General features: G+C 42.1%; 1 protein-coding gene across 1 annotated transcript in view; it reads left to right on the forward strand.

Annotated features, from left to right (window-relative positions):
- Positions 1–22946, forward strand: part of JADE2 (jade family PHD finger 2) — a 374376-nt gene that overhangs the window by 222380 nt on the left and 129050 nt on the right. Inside the window, exons 7-8 of the mRNA XM_069763847.1 lie at positions 16418–16585; positions 19904–20020. Coding sequence (XP_069619948.1) covers positions 16418–16585; positions 19904–20020 — 285 coding nt within the window. The remainder of the gene's footprint in view (positions 1–16417; positions 16586–19903; positions 20021–22946) is intronic.

The raw sequence follows: 22946 nt of genomic DNA on the forward strand, positions 1-22946 counted from the left end.
GTATTATTTAACAAGTCATGCACTAATTTTCTATGATGTTGTACGAATCTATTGTTCAAAGGGGCTAGAGAATTCAGTCTTTCCCATGCCTCCGTTGAGGTTAACATTATTAACATCAATATCATGAGTCTTATACTGCTTTTTTGCAATGGCTTGCATGTATCCATGATGCCTTTCCTTCAAGCTTGACTGCTGTTGGAGTTGTTAACAGGACTTGGAAAGGTCCGTCAAATCTCGGTTCCAGAGTCTTTCTGGTGTGTCTTTTCACGTAGACTTGATCACCAGGTTCCAACTTGTGGCCTCCTTCGAGATTTTCTGGATCTGGAAGGGAAGCAAAAACTTGCGAATGCACTTTAGTTAAACGTTTTTGTAATTCTTGTACATAAGCAGTTAAAGTCTCAGTATTCAACATCAGTTGTTGTGGAAAATAACAACCCAAATTTGCTGCTCTACCAAAAAGAATCTCATGTGGTGACAGCTTAGCCTTCCCCCTTGGGGTGTTTCGGATGGAATACAGGGCAAGTGGTAGACACTCGGTCCAAGGCTTTCCTGTTTCTGCCATGGCCTTCTGGATTTTTAATTTTATTGTCCCATTTAATCTTTCCACTTTACCTGAACTCTGTGGATGATATGGAGTGTGAAACTGGTTTTCTACTCCCAACATTTTCATAACATTCTGGAATATTTCCCCAGTAAAATGGGTACCCCTATCTGACTCGATCACCTCAGGCATGCCGTAACGGGGTATCAGTTCATGTGCTATTTTAATGGCAGTAGTTTTTGCTGAGGCTTTACGAACTGGATAAGCCTCTGGCCACCCTGAGAACATGTCCACACACACAAGCACATATTCGTATCCATTGTACCTAGGAAGTTGGATGTAGTCGATCTGGAGTCTTTGAAAGGGATACAGTGGTCTTACATGATGCTTGGTTGGGGTTTTAATGGCCTGACCTGGATTGTGTGCCAGGCATATAGCGCATGCAGCACACATGTTCCGAGCAAAATTACCAAAGCCTGGAGCCAACCACCTTTCTTTTACCTTGAGCATCATACCATTTGCCGACACATGCGTGGGTAGGTGGAGGTCACTTGCCACTGTGGGGTACCAGGCTCTGGGTAAACACAACAAAGTTCCTTTTTTCCATAATCCTTGCTGATCTTCTGCCCCTTTTTTCTGCCACTGCCCTCGTTCTTCGTCGTCTACCTGTTTCTGAGCTTCCTTCAATCTTTCCTCATCATCTTCAGAGCTATCTAGTGTGTGGCCATGATGTAAGGGTTTACGTGCTGCCTGTTTTGCTGCCTTATCGGCTTTATAGTTACCCCTGGCTTCCTCGGTGTCGAGTCTCACATGTGCAGCTACCTTTATCACCGCTATTTCTTTAGTTTCTTGTGCTGCCTCCAGAATCTGTCTAATGAGGGAGGCATGTTTAACAGGTTGGCCTGAAGCAGTCATATAACCTCTGGCTCTCCATATTACGCCAAAATCGAAAATAATGCCATGTGCATATCTAGAATCAGTGTATATGTTTGCTGTCTGATCTTTGGCTATTTTTAGAGCTTCAACTAATGCCGTAAGTTCTGCTTCTTGTGCAGACTGATTAGCAGGGAGAGGTTCTGCTTTCAGCACTTCATGCTGAGTTACTACCGCATAACCTGTATGAAATTGTCCATTCATATCTGCATATCTACTGCCATCTATGAAACGTTCAAATGTAGCATTACAGAGTGGCTTGTCACGTACATTACATAAGCCCTGAGTCTCTTGTTCCATTAATTGTACACAATCATGCATTGACTTTGATGGGTCAAAGGAGTTGGAGAGTGCAGTTTCAAAGGAGTTGGAGAGTGCAGTTTCCTCAGGTATGGTACCCCCCTCAGACTCTAAAGGGAGCAAAGACGCGAAATTAAGAGTCTGAATCCTGGCAAAGGAAATGTTGGGCGGCAGTAGTAGGGAACATTGGAGACGGAGGTGTCTGGCCATTGAAATATGTTTAGGTTGGACCTGGTTAAGAATGCCATGTACATCATGAGTGGTCTGAACTAGAAGTGGGTGATCAAGAACAATCTCAGAAGCTTTATCTAATAACAGTGAAATTGCGGCTACTACTCTTACACAAGAAGGTGCGGCTCTAGCTACAGGGTCCAGATGAGCTGATATGTATGCCACAGGTCTCTGTTTGTTTCCATGTTTTTGTGTGAGCACCCCTGTAGCATGTGAGGATATCTCAGCTGCCATCAATTGAAAAGGTTTAGTGTAGTCTGGGAGTCCCAAAGCCGGAGCTGATACCAGTGCTGTTTTCAAAGAGGAAAATGACTGTTTAGCCTCTTCACTGAGTGAATATGGTGTGTTGGCAATACAGTCATATAAAGGCTGCATGAGTTGACTTGCATGTGTGATCCACTGTCTACAGTGTGAAACAATACCTAAGAAAGCACGCAGCTGTTTGTGATTCCTGGGTTCAAGCATGTTACGTATGGCTTCCGTACGTTGAGGTGTGAGGTGTCTGATGCCCTGTGATATGCAGTGACCTAAAAACACGACTGTTTGTTGACAAGCCTGGAGTTTCTGTCTATTTACTTTACAGCCTTCTTGCGCTAGGAAAATTAAGAAATTAACAGTTGAGGTAACTGCCGTCTGTTCATCAGGGCAACAAATAAGTAAGTCATCTACATACTGTAGAATGACTACTCCTGGTTCTGGGATGAAATTTTTTAGCACGGTCTGCATTGCTTCAGAGTACAAAGTTGGTGAGTGTACCATACCTTGTGGCAATCTTGTCCATGCTAATTGTTTACCCTTGAATGTAAAGGCAAACAAATGCCAACAGTTCTTATGTAGTGGCACAGAAAAAAATGCGTTTGATAAGTCAATTACCGTAAAATATGCAGCAGTGCTGGGAATTTGAGACAGTAAGGTATGAGGATTCGGTACCACAGGGGTGACCGGTGCCAAAACCTTATTGATTTCCCGTAAGTCGTGCACCATGCGATATTTCACCATAGTTTCTTTGGAGGACACTTTCTTTTTAACAGGATATAAGGGTGTATTGGCGGGTGACCTGATTTCTACCAAAACACCTTGTAACACATAATCCTGAATTTGTTGAGAAATCGCCTGTTCTTGCTGGGCGCTGATGGGGTATTGCCTAAGCTGAGGTAATATGGTTCCCGGGGCAGTTTCTAACAGTATAGGAGCTACTGATAAAAATCCTACATCAGTGTCTCCTTTTGCCCATAGGCTGTCAGGAACCCGAGACAAGTCAATTTTTGCTTGTTGAGTGTAAATTTCGGGAAAATCCTCCATTGCCTGTATTCTAACATATGGTTCCAGAGTTTCTGCATCTTCAGGGATGGTCAGCATAACTGTGCCATCTTCTCTAAAATGGATGTTTGCATGCATTTTACTTAAGACATCAGTACCCAACAAGCAGGTAGGTGCACCTTTAGCAAATAAAAATTTGGATACAAAAGTTTTAGGGCCAAAGCTCACATTTAAAGGTTTTGTAAAGGGCAACACCTGAATTTTACCATCATACCCTTCTGCATATGTAACCTTTGAGGATATATTGTCAGGATATGGTAAAAAGTCCTGATTTAAAATGGAGGATGTTGCTCCCGTATCTATCAGAAAAGGTACATTTTTACCCTCAACTTCAACTTGTATTATTGGTCTTCTAGAAGGAAGAGAGACCTGCATAACTTTCAGTCATTCTGAGCTGTCTGTTTGATCAGGCACTGGGTTATTTATCCTATTTTTGGGTACAAAGGTTCCTGAATCTATATCTGTTTTTCTCTTCCTACATTCCCTTTGGAAATGTCCTGGCTTCTTACAGTAATGACAAGTAAACTTTTGATTAGCAGAGCCAGTATTAGCCTGTGCAATTCTTACTGGCTTAGAATTTTCTCTTAAGTCCATTTCTATCCCTACAGCTTTCTGTCTAGCCAGGTGTGGGTCTTCCAAGGTTCTCCAATCAGGGGTTGCGGCCTTAAGCTTTTCCTTCACTTTTGGAGACAATCCATCTATAAAGGTTTTTGTAACTAACCTCATCATTCCTGGAGCGGTTAGATCCATGCCTTCATCTCTGAAATTATTTTCTACACTTAGATAATATTCGTCTACTGATTGTCCAGATTTCTGAGCCACCACTCCCGTTGTTCCTCTCTGCCTCTGTCTCTCCCTCATGAAAACCATTAAGTGATCTACAAATTGTGTACCTGATTCTATCGTTTGTAAGGCACCATCTCCTGCTTGGGGCCTATGTACCTGTAGATTTGCTAATAGCTCCTGGAAGAGTCCAGGAGTCATTTTCATTCTACATAATTCTTCTCCATCTGCCCAAACTCCAGCGTGAGTCTGCATAATTTGCTGTATATATTGTGCAAATCTAACTGGACACTGGGTGGGATCTGGTGCGTTATGCAAGAGAGACATGCCTTCAGCGGGGGACCAAGGGAAATATTGTCGAGTTTGGTGATATCTAGTTCCCATTACTCCGTCAGCACCAGGTTCCCTAAAGGGTCTTGGTACTACCCTAACAGGGGCAAGTACAGCGCCATGTCTAGGTGTACCACAGGCTAGGCAATCATTTCTCCAGTCTGGATTTTGTTGTCCACAGTGCGGACATACCCATCCTCCTGGTCCGGCTAAACTTTGAGGTGGTGTTTGGAGAAAAGATGGGGCATGTGGGTTAAGGTATGGGGGTGGGGTATTTTTAGATTCCACATTTTGTTTTTCTCCACAGCCTGTGGGTCTAATACACCACTTTTTACTCTGTTGATTATATGTCCATCCCTCATTTTCTGCTACCCTAGATACATCAATCAATGCTTGGATCTGATCTATCCATTTCTTGTCTCTGATTATGCCTTTTTTCCTTTCCTGAATTCCTTCCCATAGTTTTCTACTAAAAGCTTCTGCCCTAGTAACTCCAAACTTACTAAAAATCTTTTTCAGCCCCTTAGTGGCATCTTCACCACTTCTCTCCTTTATGATAGTATAGATATCTAATTCTTCTGGTTCCGACTTTGTTTGCTTATTCCCCATTTTCTTATCCTGAGCTTTCTTGCCCTAGGTGGCGTTTGGGTATGAGAATACCTCGTTACCTTCTTCCTAAGGAGCTAGGATGTCTTTTTCTTGCCCTAGGTGGCGTTTGGGTATGAGAATACCTCGTTACCTTCTTCCTAAGGAGCTAGGATGTTTAAACTGTGTTGATGTAAGAAAATCCTGATTCCTACACCTATAGCAAACAACACAAATGCAACCAGACAGAAAAAGAACATACAACGTATCTTGTCCCAGGCTAATTTATCTGTCCTGGGCTTATACTATCACATACAACGTATTCTTGTCCCAGGCTAATTTATCTGTCCTGGGCTCATACTATCATACACTTATCCGTCACCAAGTTTTTGTCAAAGACAGGATCAGAGATTGAACATAGGTGCGGAGGTCTCCCCGAAAGGACGCAACCACGTTGCCCAGTGGGACAGTCACTTCTTCTGTTTCAACCCCCTGGGCGGCTTATAGGGCTATTCCCAACTTCCACACCCCTTCTATTCACATTCACTCTCATTCAATGCCGTACTCCGTGAGGTGATCAATTCCTAAATAGTTCAAGAACCCGAGCTATAGGTATCCTCCTCTACTAGAACTACCCGCTAAAGAACACGACACAGAAAATCTTACGGACAGTGCAGGGCAGATATAAGAGATCTAACAGTGTCTCTTACCTGGCCAGGTTTTTGTTCATCTGCCGTCCATTATCCCAGATTCTCTTTTCGTTCGTATTCTGCCGGTGTTCTTGAAGGAATACACAGACCTCGGGTCCCTGTTCGGGCGCCAGGAAATGTCGGGATCACACTCAGTCGGAGCAGCCTTTGGAAGTGGTGAATCACCAGAAATAATACACAAGACACGTCTTGTATAGTGTATCACTGGGAAGTCTCTGAAGCACGCCTGCCTTCAATGTGCTATCCCTTCTTTATATAGCTGTTTCAGTAGGTTTAGTGGTTATACAAGTTTTGCATGTTTAAACAAAGAGACAAAACAGGAAAGAAAGGAAAGAAAAGAAAAGAAAACAGTTTCGTGGGCGGCAGTTTCACAACAAACAGTACAAAGGCAATTCCACAGACAAGAAAAACAGGATTTCATACTATAGCTAAAATGTCCTTGAATGGACAGGTCAATATTTATCACAAATTCTTTTTTTTATTTTTGTTCATTGAGGTAATCATTTTTGTTCTGCTCTTCACACCCCATATGTTGGGGTAAACCCCTGTTTGGGCACACGGGAGAGCTCGGAAGGGAAGGAGCACTGTTTTACTTTTTCAACGCAGAATTGGCTGGAATTGAGATCGGACGCCATGTCGTGTTTGGAGAGCCCCTGATGTGCCTAAACAGTGGAAACCCCCCCAATTATAACTGAAACCCTAATCCAAACACACCCCTAACCCTAATTCCAACAGTAACCCTACCCACACCTCTAACCCTGACACACCCCTAACCCTAATCCCAACCCTATTCCCAACTGTAAATGTAATCTAAACCCTAAGCCTAACTTTAGCCCCAACCCTAACCCTAGCCCTAACTCTAGCCCTAACCCTAATGAGAAAATGGAAATAAATACATTTTTTTAATTTTTCCCTAACTAATGGGGTGATGAAGGGGGGTTTGATTTACTTTTATAGCGAGTTTTTTAGCGGATTTTTATGATTGGCAGCCGTCACACACTGAAAGACGCTTTTTATTGCAAAAAATATTTGTTGCGTTACCACATTTTGAGAGCTATAATTTTTCCATATTTTGGTCCACAGAGTCATGTGAGGTCTTGTTTTTTGCGGGACGAGTTGACGTTTTTATTGGTAACATTTTCGGGCACGTGACATTTTTTGATCGCATTTTATTCCGATTTTTGTGAGGAAGAATGACCAAAAACCAGCTATTCATGAATTTCTTTTGGGGGAGGCGTTTATACCGTTCCGCGTCTGGTAAAATTGATAAAGCAGTTTTATTCTTCGGTTCAGTACGATTACAGCGTCACTTAATTTATATCTTTTTTTATGTTTTGGCGCTTTTATACAATAAAAACTATTTTACAGAAAAATAATTATTTTTGCATCGTGTTATTCTCAGGACTATAACTTTTTTATTTTTTTGCTGATGATTCTGTATGGTGGCTCGTTTTTTGCGGGACAAGATGACGCTTTCAGCGGTACCATGGTTATTTATATCTGTCTTTTTGATCGCGTGTTATTCCACTTTTTGTTCGGCGGTATGATAATAAAGCGTTGTTTTTTGCCTCTTTTTTTTTTTTTTTTTTTCCCTTACGGTGTTTACTGAAGGGGTTAACTAGTGGGCCAGTTTTATGGGTTGGGTCGTTACGGACGCAAGCTATACTAAATATGTGCACTTTTATTTTTATTTTTTTATTTAGATGAAGAAATGTACTTATGGGAATATTTTTTTTTCTTCATTATTTAGGAATATTTTTTTTTATTTTTTTTTACACATTTGGAAATTTTTTTTTTTACTTCTTTATTTTGTCCCGGGGGGGACATCACAGATCAATGATCTGACAGTTTGCATAGCACTCTGTCAGATCACTGATCTGAGTTACAGTGCTGCAGGCTTCACAGTGCCTGTTCTGAGCAGGCTCTGTGAAGCCACCTCCCTCCCTGCAGGACCCGGATCCGCGGCCATCTTGGATCCGGGGCCGGAGCAGGCAGGGAGGGAGGTAAGACCCTCGCAGCAACGCGATCACATCGCGTTGTTGCGGGGGGCTCAGGGAAGCCCGCAGGGAGCCCCCTCCCTGCGGGAAGCTCCCCTATACCGCCGGCACATCGCGATCATCTTTGATCGCGGTGTGCCAGGGGTTAATGTGCCGGGGGCAGTCCGTAACCGCTCCTGGTACATAGTGCCGGATGTCAGCTGCGATAAACAGCTTACACCGTCCGCGATCGGCGGCGCTCCCCCCGTGAGCGCTGCCGATCGCATATGACGTACTATCCCGTCGGTGGTCATAGGGGCCCACCCCACCTCGACGGGATAGTACGTCTAATGTCAGAAAGGGGTTAATGACCTGGCATAGGGAAGGAGGTTGTCACTCTGGATGGAGCCATGCATAGTAAAATCCATTCTCCCATTGATGCGGTGAAGTAGTCCTGTGCCCTTAGCAGAGAAACACCCCAAAAACATAATGTTTCCACCTCCATGCTTGTCAGTGGGGTTGATGTTCTTTGGGTCATTGGCAGCATTTCTCTTCCTCCAAACTTGGCGAGTTGAGTTAATGCCAAAGACCTCAATTTTTGTCCCATGTGACCACAGCACCTTCTTCCAATCACTCACAGAATCATCCAGGTGTTCACTGGCAAACTTCAGACAGGCCTGCACATGTGCCTTCTTGAGCAGGTGGACCTTGTGGGCACTGCAGGATTTTAAACCTTTACGGCGTAATGTGTTAGCAATGGTTTTCTTGGTGACTGTGGTCCCAGCTGCCGTGAGATCATTAACCAGTCCCCCCGTGTAGTTTTAGGCTGATCTTGCACCTTCCTCATGATCAAGGATACCCCACAAGTTGAGAATTTGCATGGTGCCCCAGATCGATGTCAAGTGACAGTCAATTTGTATTTCTTCCATCTTCTTACTATTGCACCAACAGTTGTCTCCTTCTCACCCAGCTTCTTACTTATGGTTTTGTCGTCCATTCCAGCTTTCTGCAGGTCTATGATCTTGTCCCTGACATCCTTAGAAAGCTCTTTAGTCTTGCCCATGTTGTAGAGGTTGGAGTCTGACTGATTAATTGAGTCTGTGGACAGGAGTCTTTTATAAAGGTGACTATGTAAGACAGTTGTCTTTAATGCAGATAATGATAATTATAATTAATGAGTTAATTAGGAGCGTTTAGCTGGCCTGTAGGAGCAAGAACTCTTAATGGTTGATTAAGGATCAAATACTTATTTCTCACTGCAAATAAATTTATATAATTTATACAGTGTCATTTTTTTTTTTTCATTCTGCATGCTGATATTAATAGCCTAGGAAGGGGCCATGGATACTGCCTCCCCCCCCCCCAGGCTAAAACATCAGCAACTCAGCCACCCCAGAAAAGGCGCATCTCTAAGATGTGCCAATTCTGGCACTTAGCCTCCCACTTGCCCTTTGGCGGTGACAAGTGGGGTGGGGTTGCTGTCACCTTTGTATTGTCAGGTGACACCAAGCCCTGAGGTTAGTAATGAAAAGACGTCAATAAGATGCCCCCATTACTAACTCCATGGTCACATTGTATGAAAACACAGACACCCAGAAAAAAATAATCCTAATTAAAACATACATCATACATACGACCTCGCCCATTTTCCCGATGCCCTGGTCATCTGCAAAAGAGTTAAAAAAATAACAATAAATCCATTTTGGATGCTTTTCTGTTTTATTAAAAAATTATGTGTATAGTTGGCGCAGGAAATTTACTAAAGCCACCTATCTTTAAATGCATCAGTTTAGCAAAGTGGACCCTGCTGTGTGATTAATTTGTACATCTTTAGACTGTCTGTTATAAAATTACACCTTTTAATAGTTGGCTTACTCTGATCAGCTGTGTGGCTAGTTGGGTGCACAGGTGACTATTCTCATTGTCAAGCATTTTGACAGAATATGTGTAAAAAGGTATTCCCATTTCCAAGATCCTATCCCAATATGTAGTGGGTGTAGTAATAATAATGTTAGCAAACACCTCCAATTAGAAATGTAGTATAGTTCTTCTGATATGCTATGATGCTTACCCCATGTCCAGGGCATTGCAGTAGCTGTTTTGGCACACATTAATTAGCCGCTGTAGGGAAACTATCCTTTGCATTCTGTTTAATGATGGGATACATTTTCCTCATCCGCCTCCTGATGTTTAGCCAAATATTACATTGCAGTAGTGTCATGCTGCAGCTCTGCAGTTAAATGCTAAGTCCACTAGGTGGCAGCAAAGTAGGGAGAGGACTGAAATCCTTTTCAGAGCAGACCAGCAGAACTGCAGCGAGGCTACCACCAGGTGGCAGCAGAATAGTCAAACAAGCCAGATCGATACCAGAGAGTAGCATAGTTCCAAGGGGAAAATCACACACGGAGTCAGAGGAGCGCCAAGAGGTCAGTACCAGTCCGAAGCAGAAGTACCAGAAAGAAGAGACAGTCAGGTCCGAGCCAAAGCCGAGTATCGGGGAATCCAGACACAAAGGGAAAACAGAGTCGGGGCGGGAAGAGAGGAATGAACACACATGGGCTAAGTCAGCTAAATGCCGTAGGACAAATCAGAGTTTCACCAGAGTCAGCTAGCTACTCACGTCGTAGGTGGGAAGTATAACTGGCATTGCATGCGTAGAGAAACAGCTGACCTAAAACCAAAACGAGGCAGAAAGTTAATCCCCGACATGACCAGATCGTGGAAAGGAGAGACAAAACTCGGTCCGGATCATGACAAGTAGCTTTGGTAACCATGATTACCACCACTCATATAGTGACAATTAGGTAGTTGTTAGTGGTTGTAACCATGGATATCTAAGCTACTGCAATGCCTTGCACATGGGGTAAGCGACATAGTTAATCAGAAGAACTATACTACATTTCTAATTGGGAGGTATTTGGTAATATTATTATTACACCTTCTACATATTAGGATAGACTCATGGAGATAGGAATATCCCTTTAAAGCACATAATAAATGTTCTGCAAGGCATGAAAGACATTTGTTTTGTTTGCTTAGGCGATAGAGGTCATAAAGTAAGCCTGGTTTTTAGCACAGTAGCTTAATAAATCAACCCTAATTACTTTTTAGATTTTGAGAAACCCTTGTGCATGTCATCCATGCTTTACTAACTTTGCCGGTTACTGAAGCATGGAGAAGGCAAACTAATCATAGATGATCTATAACTAAAAGTAGTTTACCATTATCAATCAGGAACAGAGACAGAAAGATATCCAAAGATCTATAAAATGTGAAAATACCAGTCAGCAGAGAGGGATCTATCTATAGGAAAACTGCAGCCAGTGATCGGCAAGGTACAAAATGGCCAAGCCCCAGGGGCCAGTGGGCTTCCCATTGGCGCTTTTTTTATTATTTGAAGATGAAATGTTACCACATTATCTGGGTATGTTGCAATATAGTTTTGATCAAGGTACACTACCTGAATCTCTCTATGATATAGTGATTTTTACCAAAAGAAGGAAAAATGGCGAATTGCTGGACTCGTATAGGCCAAACTTATTACTGACTTTAGGTTTCAGAATTTTATCTGAAGTGTTGGTGATTCACATGTCAAAGGTCATAGATAAGGTGATTCCTAGGGATCAGGCCCCACAAATCGACAGCGGTAGAACTTTGTCAGGTGTTTCTGAGTCTGCCGTTGGCCCGCGGAGACCCACTCACTAAGGTACTGCAAAAGCATTTGATAGTGTGGAGTGCGGAGAACTGTGGGCTGTACTGGAAAGATTGGGCTTTGGGCCTAACTCACGACAATGGATTGAGATTTTATACGAGGCACCAACAGCAAAAATTAGAGCAAAAGATAATCCATCCGAAAAATTAGTATTGACCGAGGGACAAGGCAGGGTGCCCTTAATAAGCTATGTGGTTTTCCATGGCAATCGAACCATTAGCATGTCTTGTGAGGGGTTTCCCTGAGTTGAAAGGATTTAGTTATGAAGATAGAAAGGACAGGATCGCGCTCTTTGCAGATGATCTGTTAGTTTAGATGACATTGATAACGCTTTTGCTATTTTAATTGAGGTATTAGGATGTTTCTACATTAATGCTGTAGGGTAAATCTGGGACTGGGGATAACTGGGTAGTTCCAATGGTATATTATTATTATTATTATTATTTATTTATATAGCACCATTGATTCCATGGTGCTGTACACGAGAAGGGGTTACATACAAGTTACAAATATCACATACAGTAAACAAACTAACAATGACGGACTGATACAGAGGGGCGAGGACCCTGCCCTTGCGGGCTTACATTCTACAGGATTATGGGGAAGGAGACAGTAGGTTGAGGGTTGCAGGAGCTCCGGTGTTGGTGAGGCGGTAGCTCCGGTGTTGGTGAGGCGGTAGCTCCGGTGTTGGTGAGGCGGTAGCTCCGGTGTTGGTGAGGCGATAGCTTCGATAGTGATGAGGCAGCAGCCATGTCAGTGCAGGCTGTAGGCTTTCCTGAAGAGATGAGTTTTCAGGTTCCGTCTGAAGGATCCGACTGTGGTTGATAGTCGGACGTTTTGGGGCAGAGAGTTCCAGAAGATGGGGGATATTCGGGAGAAGTCTTGGAGGCGATTGGATGAGGAGCGAATAAGTGTGGAGGAGAGAAGGAGGTCTTGGGAGGACCGGAGATCACGTGAGGGAAGATATCGAGAGATTAGTTCAGAGATATATGGAGGAGACAGGTTGTGGATGGCTTTGTAGGTCAGTATTAGCAATTTGAACTGGATACGCTGAGGGAATGGGAGCCAGTGAAGAGATTTGCAGAGGGGGGAAGCGGAGGAGTAGCGAGGAGAGAGATGGATTAGTCGGGCAGCAGAGTTAAGGATGGACTGGAGAGGTGCAAGGGTGTTAGCAGGGAGGCCACAGAAAAGGATGTTGCAGTAGTCAAGGCGGGAAATGATGAGGGCGTGCACAAGCATTTTAGTAGATTGGGGGTTGAGGAAAGGACGGATCCTGGAGATATTTTTGAGCTGGAGGCGACAGGAGGTGGAAAGAGCTTGGATGTGTGGTTTGAAGGACAGGGCAGAGTCGAAGGTTACTCCGAGGTATATGAATTAAAGTATTTGGAGATTCAGATCTCCAAGATGGTAGAAGACTATATACAGTAGCTCTTAACTGAAAATCAGAACCAGCGGGAAATTGCCGCTTTCTGAGACAAATTTCGTTTGGATACCCCTGACCCCACAAATCCTATACACAATATACTCCATGAGGCAGCATTTCAGAGACCACTTACTGAAATCGGGTCACCAGTGTCTGATACACGCTGCGATAATCTTCTGACATGATAACCATTGCTACATCTTAAAGTGATGTGCTACTTCTGTGATTCTGATTACTTTGCATGCACAGATGAACCATAAAATAGGGATAAAAGCTGTCAATGAGTTCTGTAATGACAGCACACACGTTCATTGTGAGAGTGAAAAAGCCTTTAGAGCTCCCAGGCACAATGTGATCTGAGGCAGAAGCAGATCGGTAAAGGTCAAGCAGCAGGAATCATAACTTTGGCAGTAGTAAGTAATTTTAATGTGGTGTAAATGATAACGTTTCATAGAGTTGTATGGAGACACGTTTCTAAATGGCAAAGTAATTCTTGGCAAACATTTAGCTGTCCTAAAATGCAGTGCGATAGTGATCATTGCATGTTAGGATCTCCGTTGTGTTGTTGGAGGTGTGTCTGTCAACAGAAATTTGCATACTTGTAATTTCTGCTCTAAGCTATAATTCCAGGTCTTTTTCAAGTAAGTAAGATTAGATACATTGCGGAAGTATTGATGTTGTTCCTTAGGAGGGAGAGGAATCTTGTATGTATTCATTTACATTGATTTAGAATTGTGGCCTATGAGTCATATAATTGATGTATGGATAAACTGCCTTTAGTAGGCCTCGAACACATTTTCTGTAAAGCACTTTAAACTCTGATCTACATTACACGTTACATTATATATCAGCTTTAGAAACCAGCTGAAGATTAAGTCATTCTTCCATTTCTACCTGTCAAACTAGAAGAGAGTCTATAAATTATATGAGTGCGTTGTGTGCTACATCAGTTCACTTGATAGTAGAATGATAGGAAACAAAAAAGCGCAAATAGGTTCTTATCCCACGGATTATTTCAATCAATGTAAAGGTACCGTCACACTAGACGATATCGCTAGCGATCCGTGACGTTGCAGCGTCCTCGCTAGCGATATCGTCCAGTGTGACAGGCAGCAGCGATCAGGCCCCTGCTGTGCTGTCGCTGGTTGGGGAAGAAAGTCCAGAACTTTATTTGGTCGCTGGACTCCCCGCAGACATCGCTGAATCGGCGTGTGTGACACCGATTCAGCGATGTCTTCACTGGTAACCAGGGTAAACATCGGGTAACTAAGCGCAGGGCCGCGCTTAGTAACCCGATGTTTACCCTGGTTACCATCCTAAAAGTAAAAAAAACAAACACTACATACTTACCTACCGCTGTCTGTCCTCCAGCGCAGTGCTCTGCACTCCTCCTGTACTGGCTGTGAGCGTCGGTCAGCCGGAAAGCAGAGCGGTGACGTCACCGCTCTGCTTTCCGGCCGCTGTGCTCACACAGACAGTACAGGAGGAGTGCAGAGCACAGCGCTGGAGGACAGACGGCTGTAGGTAAGTATGTAGTGTTTGTTTTTTTTACTTTTAGGATGGTAACCAGGGTAAACATCGGGTTACTAAGCGCGGCCCTGCGCTTAGTTACCCGATGTTTACCCTGGTTACCGGCATCGTTGGTCGCTGGAGAGCGGTCTGTGTGACAGCTCTCCAGCGACCAAACAGCGACGCTGCAGCGATCCGGATCGTTGTCGGTATCTCTGCAGCGTCGCTAAGTGTGACGGTACCTTAAGAGAACTGCTCACCTGATGGTGCAGAGTAAGAGCATGTAGATGTCTGCTGCCGCAGATCACAGGTCGGCAAATGACCTCTCAGTGACCGACCACCCGTTGGGTCGTGTCAAGCTTGGACAGTCACTTCGTGACACTGAGATTCCTTTGAACAAAGGAAGCTCTGGCCTCTGAAAGTGTACTTCTCTACCTCTGAGTATACGAGTCCTAGACTTGGTGGCTGGCTATCAGCGGATCTCATGTAGTAATTACCTGTTCACGGCAGGGTGTCATACTTCAATGGAGGTTGAAGGGTTAGCTGTTTCTCACTTCTCCAGTTATAGTTAATCCCATATGTTCAATGTGAAGCTGATATGTCCACTCTTCGGATATGTCTTTATGGATTTTACAATTTTTCTCTGACAGACTGTTTCAGCTAACCTGTGAAAATGATGATCATTATTATTTGTTTGGTGTAATTGGTTAGACATACACCTGTATGTAATACAACAAAATCCCTGACTTTCTGCGTAGTGTACCTAGCATTGATGCTCTTCTGAAGGGAGAGTAGTCACACCAATTATAGATTTGATTTGGGTTTCTTTTGTTCATTCACTTTCCACCATGTTAATTGATAAAAATAAGCTATTCACACTAGAGAGGAGCAATTTTATTTGAACGGAATTGAATTCTAAAATGTTTACAAAAATTCCTATTTTTTAGGATATAGATTTTTTTTGTTTTTTTTTTGCATTTCTGTGCTGTGCTAATTCAAGAGAAAATGTAGTACTCGCCTATCTCATGGCTCACCATCTGGCCCTTCACGCCTCTTTTTTTTTTTTTGTTTTTTTTTCTTTCGCTCATCCTCTTTGGCTTGTGAACGGTATGGCCAAGTCGGGCAGGAAGTGATGGCCCAGAGTGAGGCAGGCCTAAAGAGGATGCATGTCCCCTGAAAAGGTGAATAGAAGAGGCACGAAAGATCAGACCGTGTTAGCTTTGAAATTAGTTTTATTTTTTTATTTTTTACATCCTAGCATTAGAAACAAAAACGCTCATATTCGAAAGATTCGCGAATTTGAATCTTTACTGAGTTGATCATCTCTAATTAATTCTTTATTTTTTTAAAGCATTCTTTATTTTGCAGCATTTTTTTCCACACATACATAAAACTTTTGCACAGTACCCTATGTACCAGTAGTGGGATAATAAGAAAAAAAATAGTGCTACTATAAGAGAAGGAAAAACTGCTCAATAAAACGTTACCTAAATTTCTTCCATCTTTTAATATATTGTTAATACCATTCTCAATGTGATTGAGGTTTATATTGGTAAATAATAACATGACATCGTATTAGGTGAGTTTATCGAACTTGTATTTCTGCTGTGTCAGTGATTCTACTTATTAGAGAGCAGCTGCCCCATCTATGTGTCTCTCCACCTCTTTCTCTCTTATGCTGTTCCTCTCCATAGACTTCAGTAGGCAGCTGTAATGTGATCTGTCAGTTGTTTTTTTTCCTGTGTAAACTTTGAGCTCGGGAGGGAGGATAAGTGGCTCATTAGTGAAGAAAAAAACATATTTTTATCTGATTTTAATCTATATTATAAATGTTCTTACTTGTACTGTTCATTTAGGCAAAGTTTGTTGGAAAGAGAATGACCATTTAAATAATCTAAATTTACAAGATAAAATACCGTATTAAAATGGCGGACAGATAGAAAAACAGTATCCTCAATTGTGATCTTATAGCTACATCTGGTTTATCATTTTTTTTATAATTTTTCTATGTGTAAATAAATGTTAAATTACAAAGTACACGTTATTGTGTTTTTGGTTCTTCAGGCTTGCTATGGAATTCTAAAAGTTCCTACGGGAAACTGGCTTTGTCGGTCTTGTGCACTTGGTGTTCAAGGAAAATGTTTACTTTGCCCAAAGAGAGGAGGAGCTCTGAAGCCCACGAGAAGTGGGACCAAATGGGTCCACGTTAGTTGTGCCTTATGGATACCAGAAGTAAGTAATTAAAAATTACTACGAATATATTGGGTTTTGGCTTTAAATTGAACATAATGTGAATCTACTTTTTCCTACTCCTTTATTTTATGTTTACTAATTTACCCATTATTTTCTTAGACATCATGATATAGGTTTTCATCACAAGTAGCGTATATAGAGTAGGCTCAGGATCAAAGTCTGTGCAAAGTCAGATGTTATGACTGTATAAGCACACTCACAGGGGTTAAGTACAAACCAGGAGAGACACACCTGCACCCAACAGGTCCCTGTTCAGACTAGGAAAGTCCTTTTATCTGACCCTGATTTGTCTCTGCCTGACCGCATTCGTTGGCACCCTAAGTACTAGCAATATCGCCCCCACTTACCCTGAATGTCCTTAGCTGCACCTTTGCTATAAACAATGTGCAACACTAGAACAACAGTAACTATAAAGTGAAATACACAAAAATATTCACACAGACAAACAGAAAAGGCGGAAGAAAATAAGAAGAAACACACAACAAACGGAATATGTGAAAAACCTCCCAGTCCTCAAATGTAAAAGAAAGGAAAGGGTACTGGAGAGAAAAACATACAAACAAACTGTTGGAAAAGCAACAGAGATAAACCAGGAAAGATCATCCCTAGCTGAGGAGCTGGATCTTCAAACACCATCTGTCCTGAAATTTAGCTAACAAAGATGCAGGTGCAAGGCCCCTCCCAAGAGGCGATGGGACAGAACCAAATTGGGAAGTGAGAGACGCCTGAATAGAAGCTAAAGTAAGGAAAGAAAAGACAAAAGAACCATTAGTAGTTGGACAGAAACCAAACTGGCTGTGGCTCAGCAGAAAGGGAAACTGACCACGCAGCAAGAGGGCACCGGATCAAGCCCCAAAACCGAGGCATAACACCAGATAGCTGGCTCGTGACCAATCAGATTTAGTCCCGCCCGACAATCACTGTCATTGGTCTGTCAGCATAGGCAGGACTAAGTTAAAAAACACAAAAAGGATTTCAAACCGTCACACCACTAATAATGCTGGTTTTATTGTAAAATATACATAATTGGTATCACCAAATTTGGATCGACTTGGACTATATAATTGTTATTATTTATCCCCTATAGGAAGCACTGTCAAAACAGCTATAAATATTAATACTGACACACAAACAATGAAGTAAAAAGAGATTTAAAAAAATTGGTATGTAAAAAAAAAAAAAAACACCCGCTTACAAGGCTGTTGAGTTTGGATCAGGAGACCTGCAGACAGACCATATCTTGTGGTCTGTGTTTGGACGGAGTTCCACAGACGCCTGCGTGAGCCCTAAAACTCTGTTCACATTCATCCTATGCGCTACACTGAGCACTTACCTTAGAGTTTCTGTCAAAATCCCCCCAAAACTTAATTCAGAATAAACCCCCCCATGGAACTACGGTACTAACTATAATGAGGCAGATGGAATTACTTTCAACACTATCTGGCCTTTTGTTACCGCTGTGTCCCTCCATTTTAGGCTTGCTTTTTAGCACATAAAAAGTTCGATCAGTGTTTTTGTACATGCCTAAAAAGACTCCATTTGCCTCATTATATTGAATGTGTCATCTAGTGACAAGGGACTGGGGGCACCTACACGATCCCTCTAACTAGAGACACTCTAGGCTATCTCTGTCCCCTCGATTACCCCAGATGGAGAAGATGCGGGATCTCATATCTTCTATGCTCCTAACTTAAACCTTATCAGCTCCCTCATCCTCCCAGGGAAGTGTGAGTCTTAAGTGTATTGGAAAACACTTACAAGACAGACAGGGATAAAAGAAAACTACAATCATACAAATTCACTCACAAAACAACAGAATTGGAAACGGGAGGAAGAGGGAGCACAAGCCAGATGAGAGAGGATAAGGATAAACACGTAATCCAACTCCACCCAGCAATCTCCTGAAAAACTCTCGAACCACCTACTCTGAACCTCTCCTCCAACTCCAAACTAGAAAGTAGGACTATTACTGGCCGCTCCCAAGTTTCAGTGGTGAGCATATATACCAGAGGGGAGTGGCCAACACAGAACAGCTGAGACAATTGAGGAAGGAGAGCTCTGGGAGATCAACTGAACTGATTAGCTCTTGCAATGACTAAGCAAGGAAACCAGCACTGTTTATTAGGATGGTAATGCAGTTCTAATAAGTGCAGGAGTTTGTGTAACCAGATATTGCAATCTTCTGGCCCCTCTCTGTCATGGTATTCCCATGACAAAATGGTTTCATTGTGGTTTTAGTCTCAATCACATTAGTTGGGATTTAGATGGAAATCCCAATGTAAGTTCTCAGTGTAGAGCACAGGATAAACGTGACACTAAAAGCGATGACAAAATATTATGTACAAAATATTTCCAACAAAAGCTTCAAATCAACCCACAAAAAACAAGTCCATTCAGGTCCATCATCTGTTAACCGAAAAATAGGGGATATCCACTACACTAATAGCACAAAGGCTTTAGAAAATTACACAGCACCCAGAATCTGCAAACCCAAATCCTCCTGATGAACCCCAGGGTGCCAAAACCACAATTAGAGTGCACGAGTTAGGCACTTTGTATGTTTGAGGTGGAATATTTGCAATTTTCACTCTGTAACATACAGCCGATACTTTTTTCTGAAAAACACCTATGAGACCAAACTACTCTGCATCCATAGATCAATTCTTTGAGGGATGTAATTTCTAAAAATTGCTTTGCTTAGTCTTTTTTTGCTGTTTTAGCAGGGAATGACAGGTCTCTCTCTATACACAAATGCTGGGAGAGACCTGTCACTCCTGGGCAAAGGATTTGAGAAGCTGCCAGGGACACGCCTGTCCGACTAGTTTCCAGTGAGGATCGTTCCCTGGTGGCTTTTCCGGAAACGTCACAATGTTTCAGAGTCAAACATACCTGGATAAGATCATTCAGCCAGTGTCTTGATACATGCTACCCATTGATTGGGCATCGTATATCAGCTGTCAGGTTCCCTGTAATGCCAAACGTGGTCTTTAAGAGGTATAAACACAAACCTTCTGTTGTATGAGCCAATAGGGAAATCACATTTTGAATGAACAGGAGGAAAGAAAAACTAAAAATTGTCAGTTTTGGTGATTGGTTCTTGAGGGCCTTTACTCTTGTGTTTTCGTCAGTGTGTGTACGCACTGTGGTGTGTATCATGTACTGATTGCTCTCTTCCAATTTTCATATAGTCTGTTCTTTTATCTCTGTGCCGTTGTAATATAGTTTTCCCAGTTATTGTTAATATTTGATTGAGATAACGTGGATGGAGATGACCTTCGGCTCCCTTCCTCCTTGCAGGTCAGCATTGGTTGTCCAGAAAAGATGGAACCTATTACTAAGATTTCACACATCCCTCCAAGTCGATGGGCTTTGTCCTGCAGCTTGTGTAAAGAATGCACCGGTACTTGTATCCAGGTACGTGACATAAAGCAATATTTCTGCCTTGCTGAGGACTCGTTCTCATCCATCAGACGCAAGCGTTGTAGAGTGAATGTGTGAGCATTTGTAGATCGCCCCGTATCTCTGTGCTGATACTGCTTGGTCACAGTGAGTCAGCCCGTCTACTACTGTGTAAAGTCCATGTGGCAGCTGTATGATACAGCTCTGACAAAAATTAGGAGACCACTGCAAAATTTTCAGTTTGTCCAATTTTTCTCTTTATAGGTGTATCTTTGAGTAAAATGTAAATGCTTCTTTTATTCTATAAACTTCTGACAACATGTCTCCGAATTTCCAAGCAATAAATCTTGTATTCATTTTCTGAAAATGAGAAATGGTCAAAATAACAAAAAAAAATCCAGTGCTTGCAGACCTCAAATAATGCAAAGAAAAAAAAAACAAGTTCATAATTATTTAGAAACATCAATACTAATTTTTTAACTCTGGAAGAGTTCAGAAATCAATATTTTGTGGAATAACCATGATTTTTAATCACAGCCTTCATGCGTCTTGGCATGCTTTCCACCAGTCTTTCACACTGCTTTTGGGTGACCTGATGCCACTCCTGGTACAAAAATGTAAGCAGTTCTTCTTTGTTTGATGGATTGTGACTATCCATCTTCCTCTTGGTTACATTCCAGAGGTTTTCAATGGGGTTCAGGTCTGGAGATTGGGCTGCCCATGACAAAGTTTTGATGTGGTGGTCCTTCATCCACACCTTGATTGACCTAGCTGTGTGTTGCATGGCACACTGTCCGGCTGGAAAAACCAGTCCTCAGAGTTGGGGAACATTGCCTGAGCAGAAGGAATCAACTGTTTTTCCAGGATAACATTGTCTGCTTGATTCATACATCCTTCGCAAAGATTAACCTGCCCAATTCCAGCCTTGCTGAAGTATGCCCAGATCATCATCGATCCTCCACCAAATTTCACAGTGGGTGCAAGACACTGTGGCTTGTACGTCCTTCTAGGTCTCCGTCTAACCATTAGACAACCAGGTGTTGATCTGGGGATGCTTCAGCAAGGCTGGAATTGGGTAGGTTAATCTTTGCGAAGGACGTATGAATCAAGCCGCATACAAGGTTATCCTGGAAAAACAGGTGATTTCTTCTGCTCAGGCAATGTTCCCCATCTCTGAGGACTGTTTTTCCCAGCAGGACAATGTGCCATGCCACACAGCTAGGTCAACCAAGGTGTGGATGAAGGACCACCACATCAAATCCTTGTCATGACCAGCTCAATATCCAGACCTGAGCACCATTGAAAACCTCTGGAATGTAATCAAGAGGAAGATTGAAGTCACAAGCCATCAAACCCAAAGGTCACCCAAAAGCAGTGTGAAAGACTGGTAGAAAGCATGCCAAGACGCATGGAAGCTGTGATTAAAAATCATGGTTATTCCACAAAATATTGATTTCTGAACTCTTCCGGAGTTAAAACATTAGTATTGTTGTTTCTAAATAATTATATATTTATTATTTTTTTTGCATTATTTGAGGTCTGGAAGCAATGGATTTTTTCTGATTTTGGCCATTTCTCATTTTCAGAAAATGAATAAAAAATGTATTGCTTGGAACTTCGGAGACATGTTGTCAGAAGTTTATAGAATACAATTTTTTTTACATTTTACTCAAAAATATGCCTATAAAGAGAAACCTTAGACAAACTGAAAATTTTGCAGTGGTCTCTTAATTTTTGCCAGAGCTGTATGTAGAGCAGATCTCTAACATGCTGTGTCAACACAGACCTTCAGAATCATGTACAGAAAAAAGCAAAAAAAAAAACTCATCAGAGTATGAAAACACATAAGTTTGTGTCATTATCTGTTTTAAGTTGTAAAAGATCCCTTTAAGGCAGTGACTAGCTTATGTAGCGCTTGCTGCATTACCCACTGTAACGTTTCCGCTGGCAGTATTGGAAACGTTCTCACTTATGTCATCAAATCTCTGTATGCTGGAGAAGATGCCTGTTGTGCCATGCTGTAATTATCTAGAATTGGGATTTCCTCGGTAAATACATGTTTTGCTGCCATTTCAAATCCTGTCATCCATTCTTGTGTCTAAAACTGTTTTTCCTTTACCAAGTCATTATGGCTTTTAACAGGAGCCAGAAATATTTGCGAAGCTTAACCTCTGCTAGATCAGTTTCTTAGAACGGCGGTCAGCCATAGGAACAGTGAATTTCAGTGGCCACATTCTACTATCTACGCTGTGTGGCACCATTCATCAAGTCAGCAAGGCGCCTCTACATGAATCCGGTGAGGCGCAAAGTGGCGTGTGCCTCACCAATAATCTTACTCCAGTCACTGACTGGAGTAAAATTAGTGGCGTAAAGAATACCACTGCTCATCGCGAACTTGACAAACGGGGGTTACCACGCACCTGTCACCCTTACTCTGTTGGAGCTGGGCAATTTTGGTTTCATAACTCTCAAAAGTCGATACAGTTTTGTGCAGGCTCATCTTGTGCAAAAACTTTTGTGACTTTTTAGTCCAGAATTCTGGTGTAAATGCTTTGGTGATTTGGGGCTTATGTGTTTTATTTAAGAATAATGGTATAATTTCCAACAGATTCCCTTTTTAGAGCTCCTCAAGACTTTCATGTCTGTAACAAATGGCACACCAAGGGTAAGTTCACACAGGGCTCTTTTGATTCTTTTTTTTTTTTTTTTTTGCAGGAAAACCTGATTTCTTGCCAGGAAAGAAGCTGCGTCAAAACGCAGATTTAGATGCGTTTTTTGGTGCGTTTTTCTTCGCGTTTTTGGTGCGTTTTTTTCATGCTTTTTTTTTTCTCTTTGTACATGCCAATAAAGTTGAGTGCCCCCAGAGAAAAAAAAACTTCCTGTAGATAGATAGAATGAACAGATAGATGATAGAATGAATAGATAGATAATAGAAAAATAG

This window comes from Ranitomeya imitator, chromosome 4, assembly GCF_032444005.1.
Source record: "Ranitomeya imitator isolate aRanImi1 chromosome 4, aRanImi1.pri, whole genome shotgun sequence".
Lineage (NCBI taxonomy): Eukaryota > Metazoa > Chordata > Amphibia > Anura > Dendrobatidae > Ranitomeya > Ranitomeya imitator.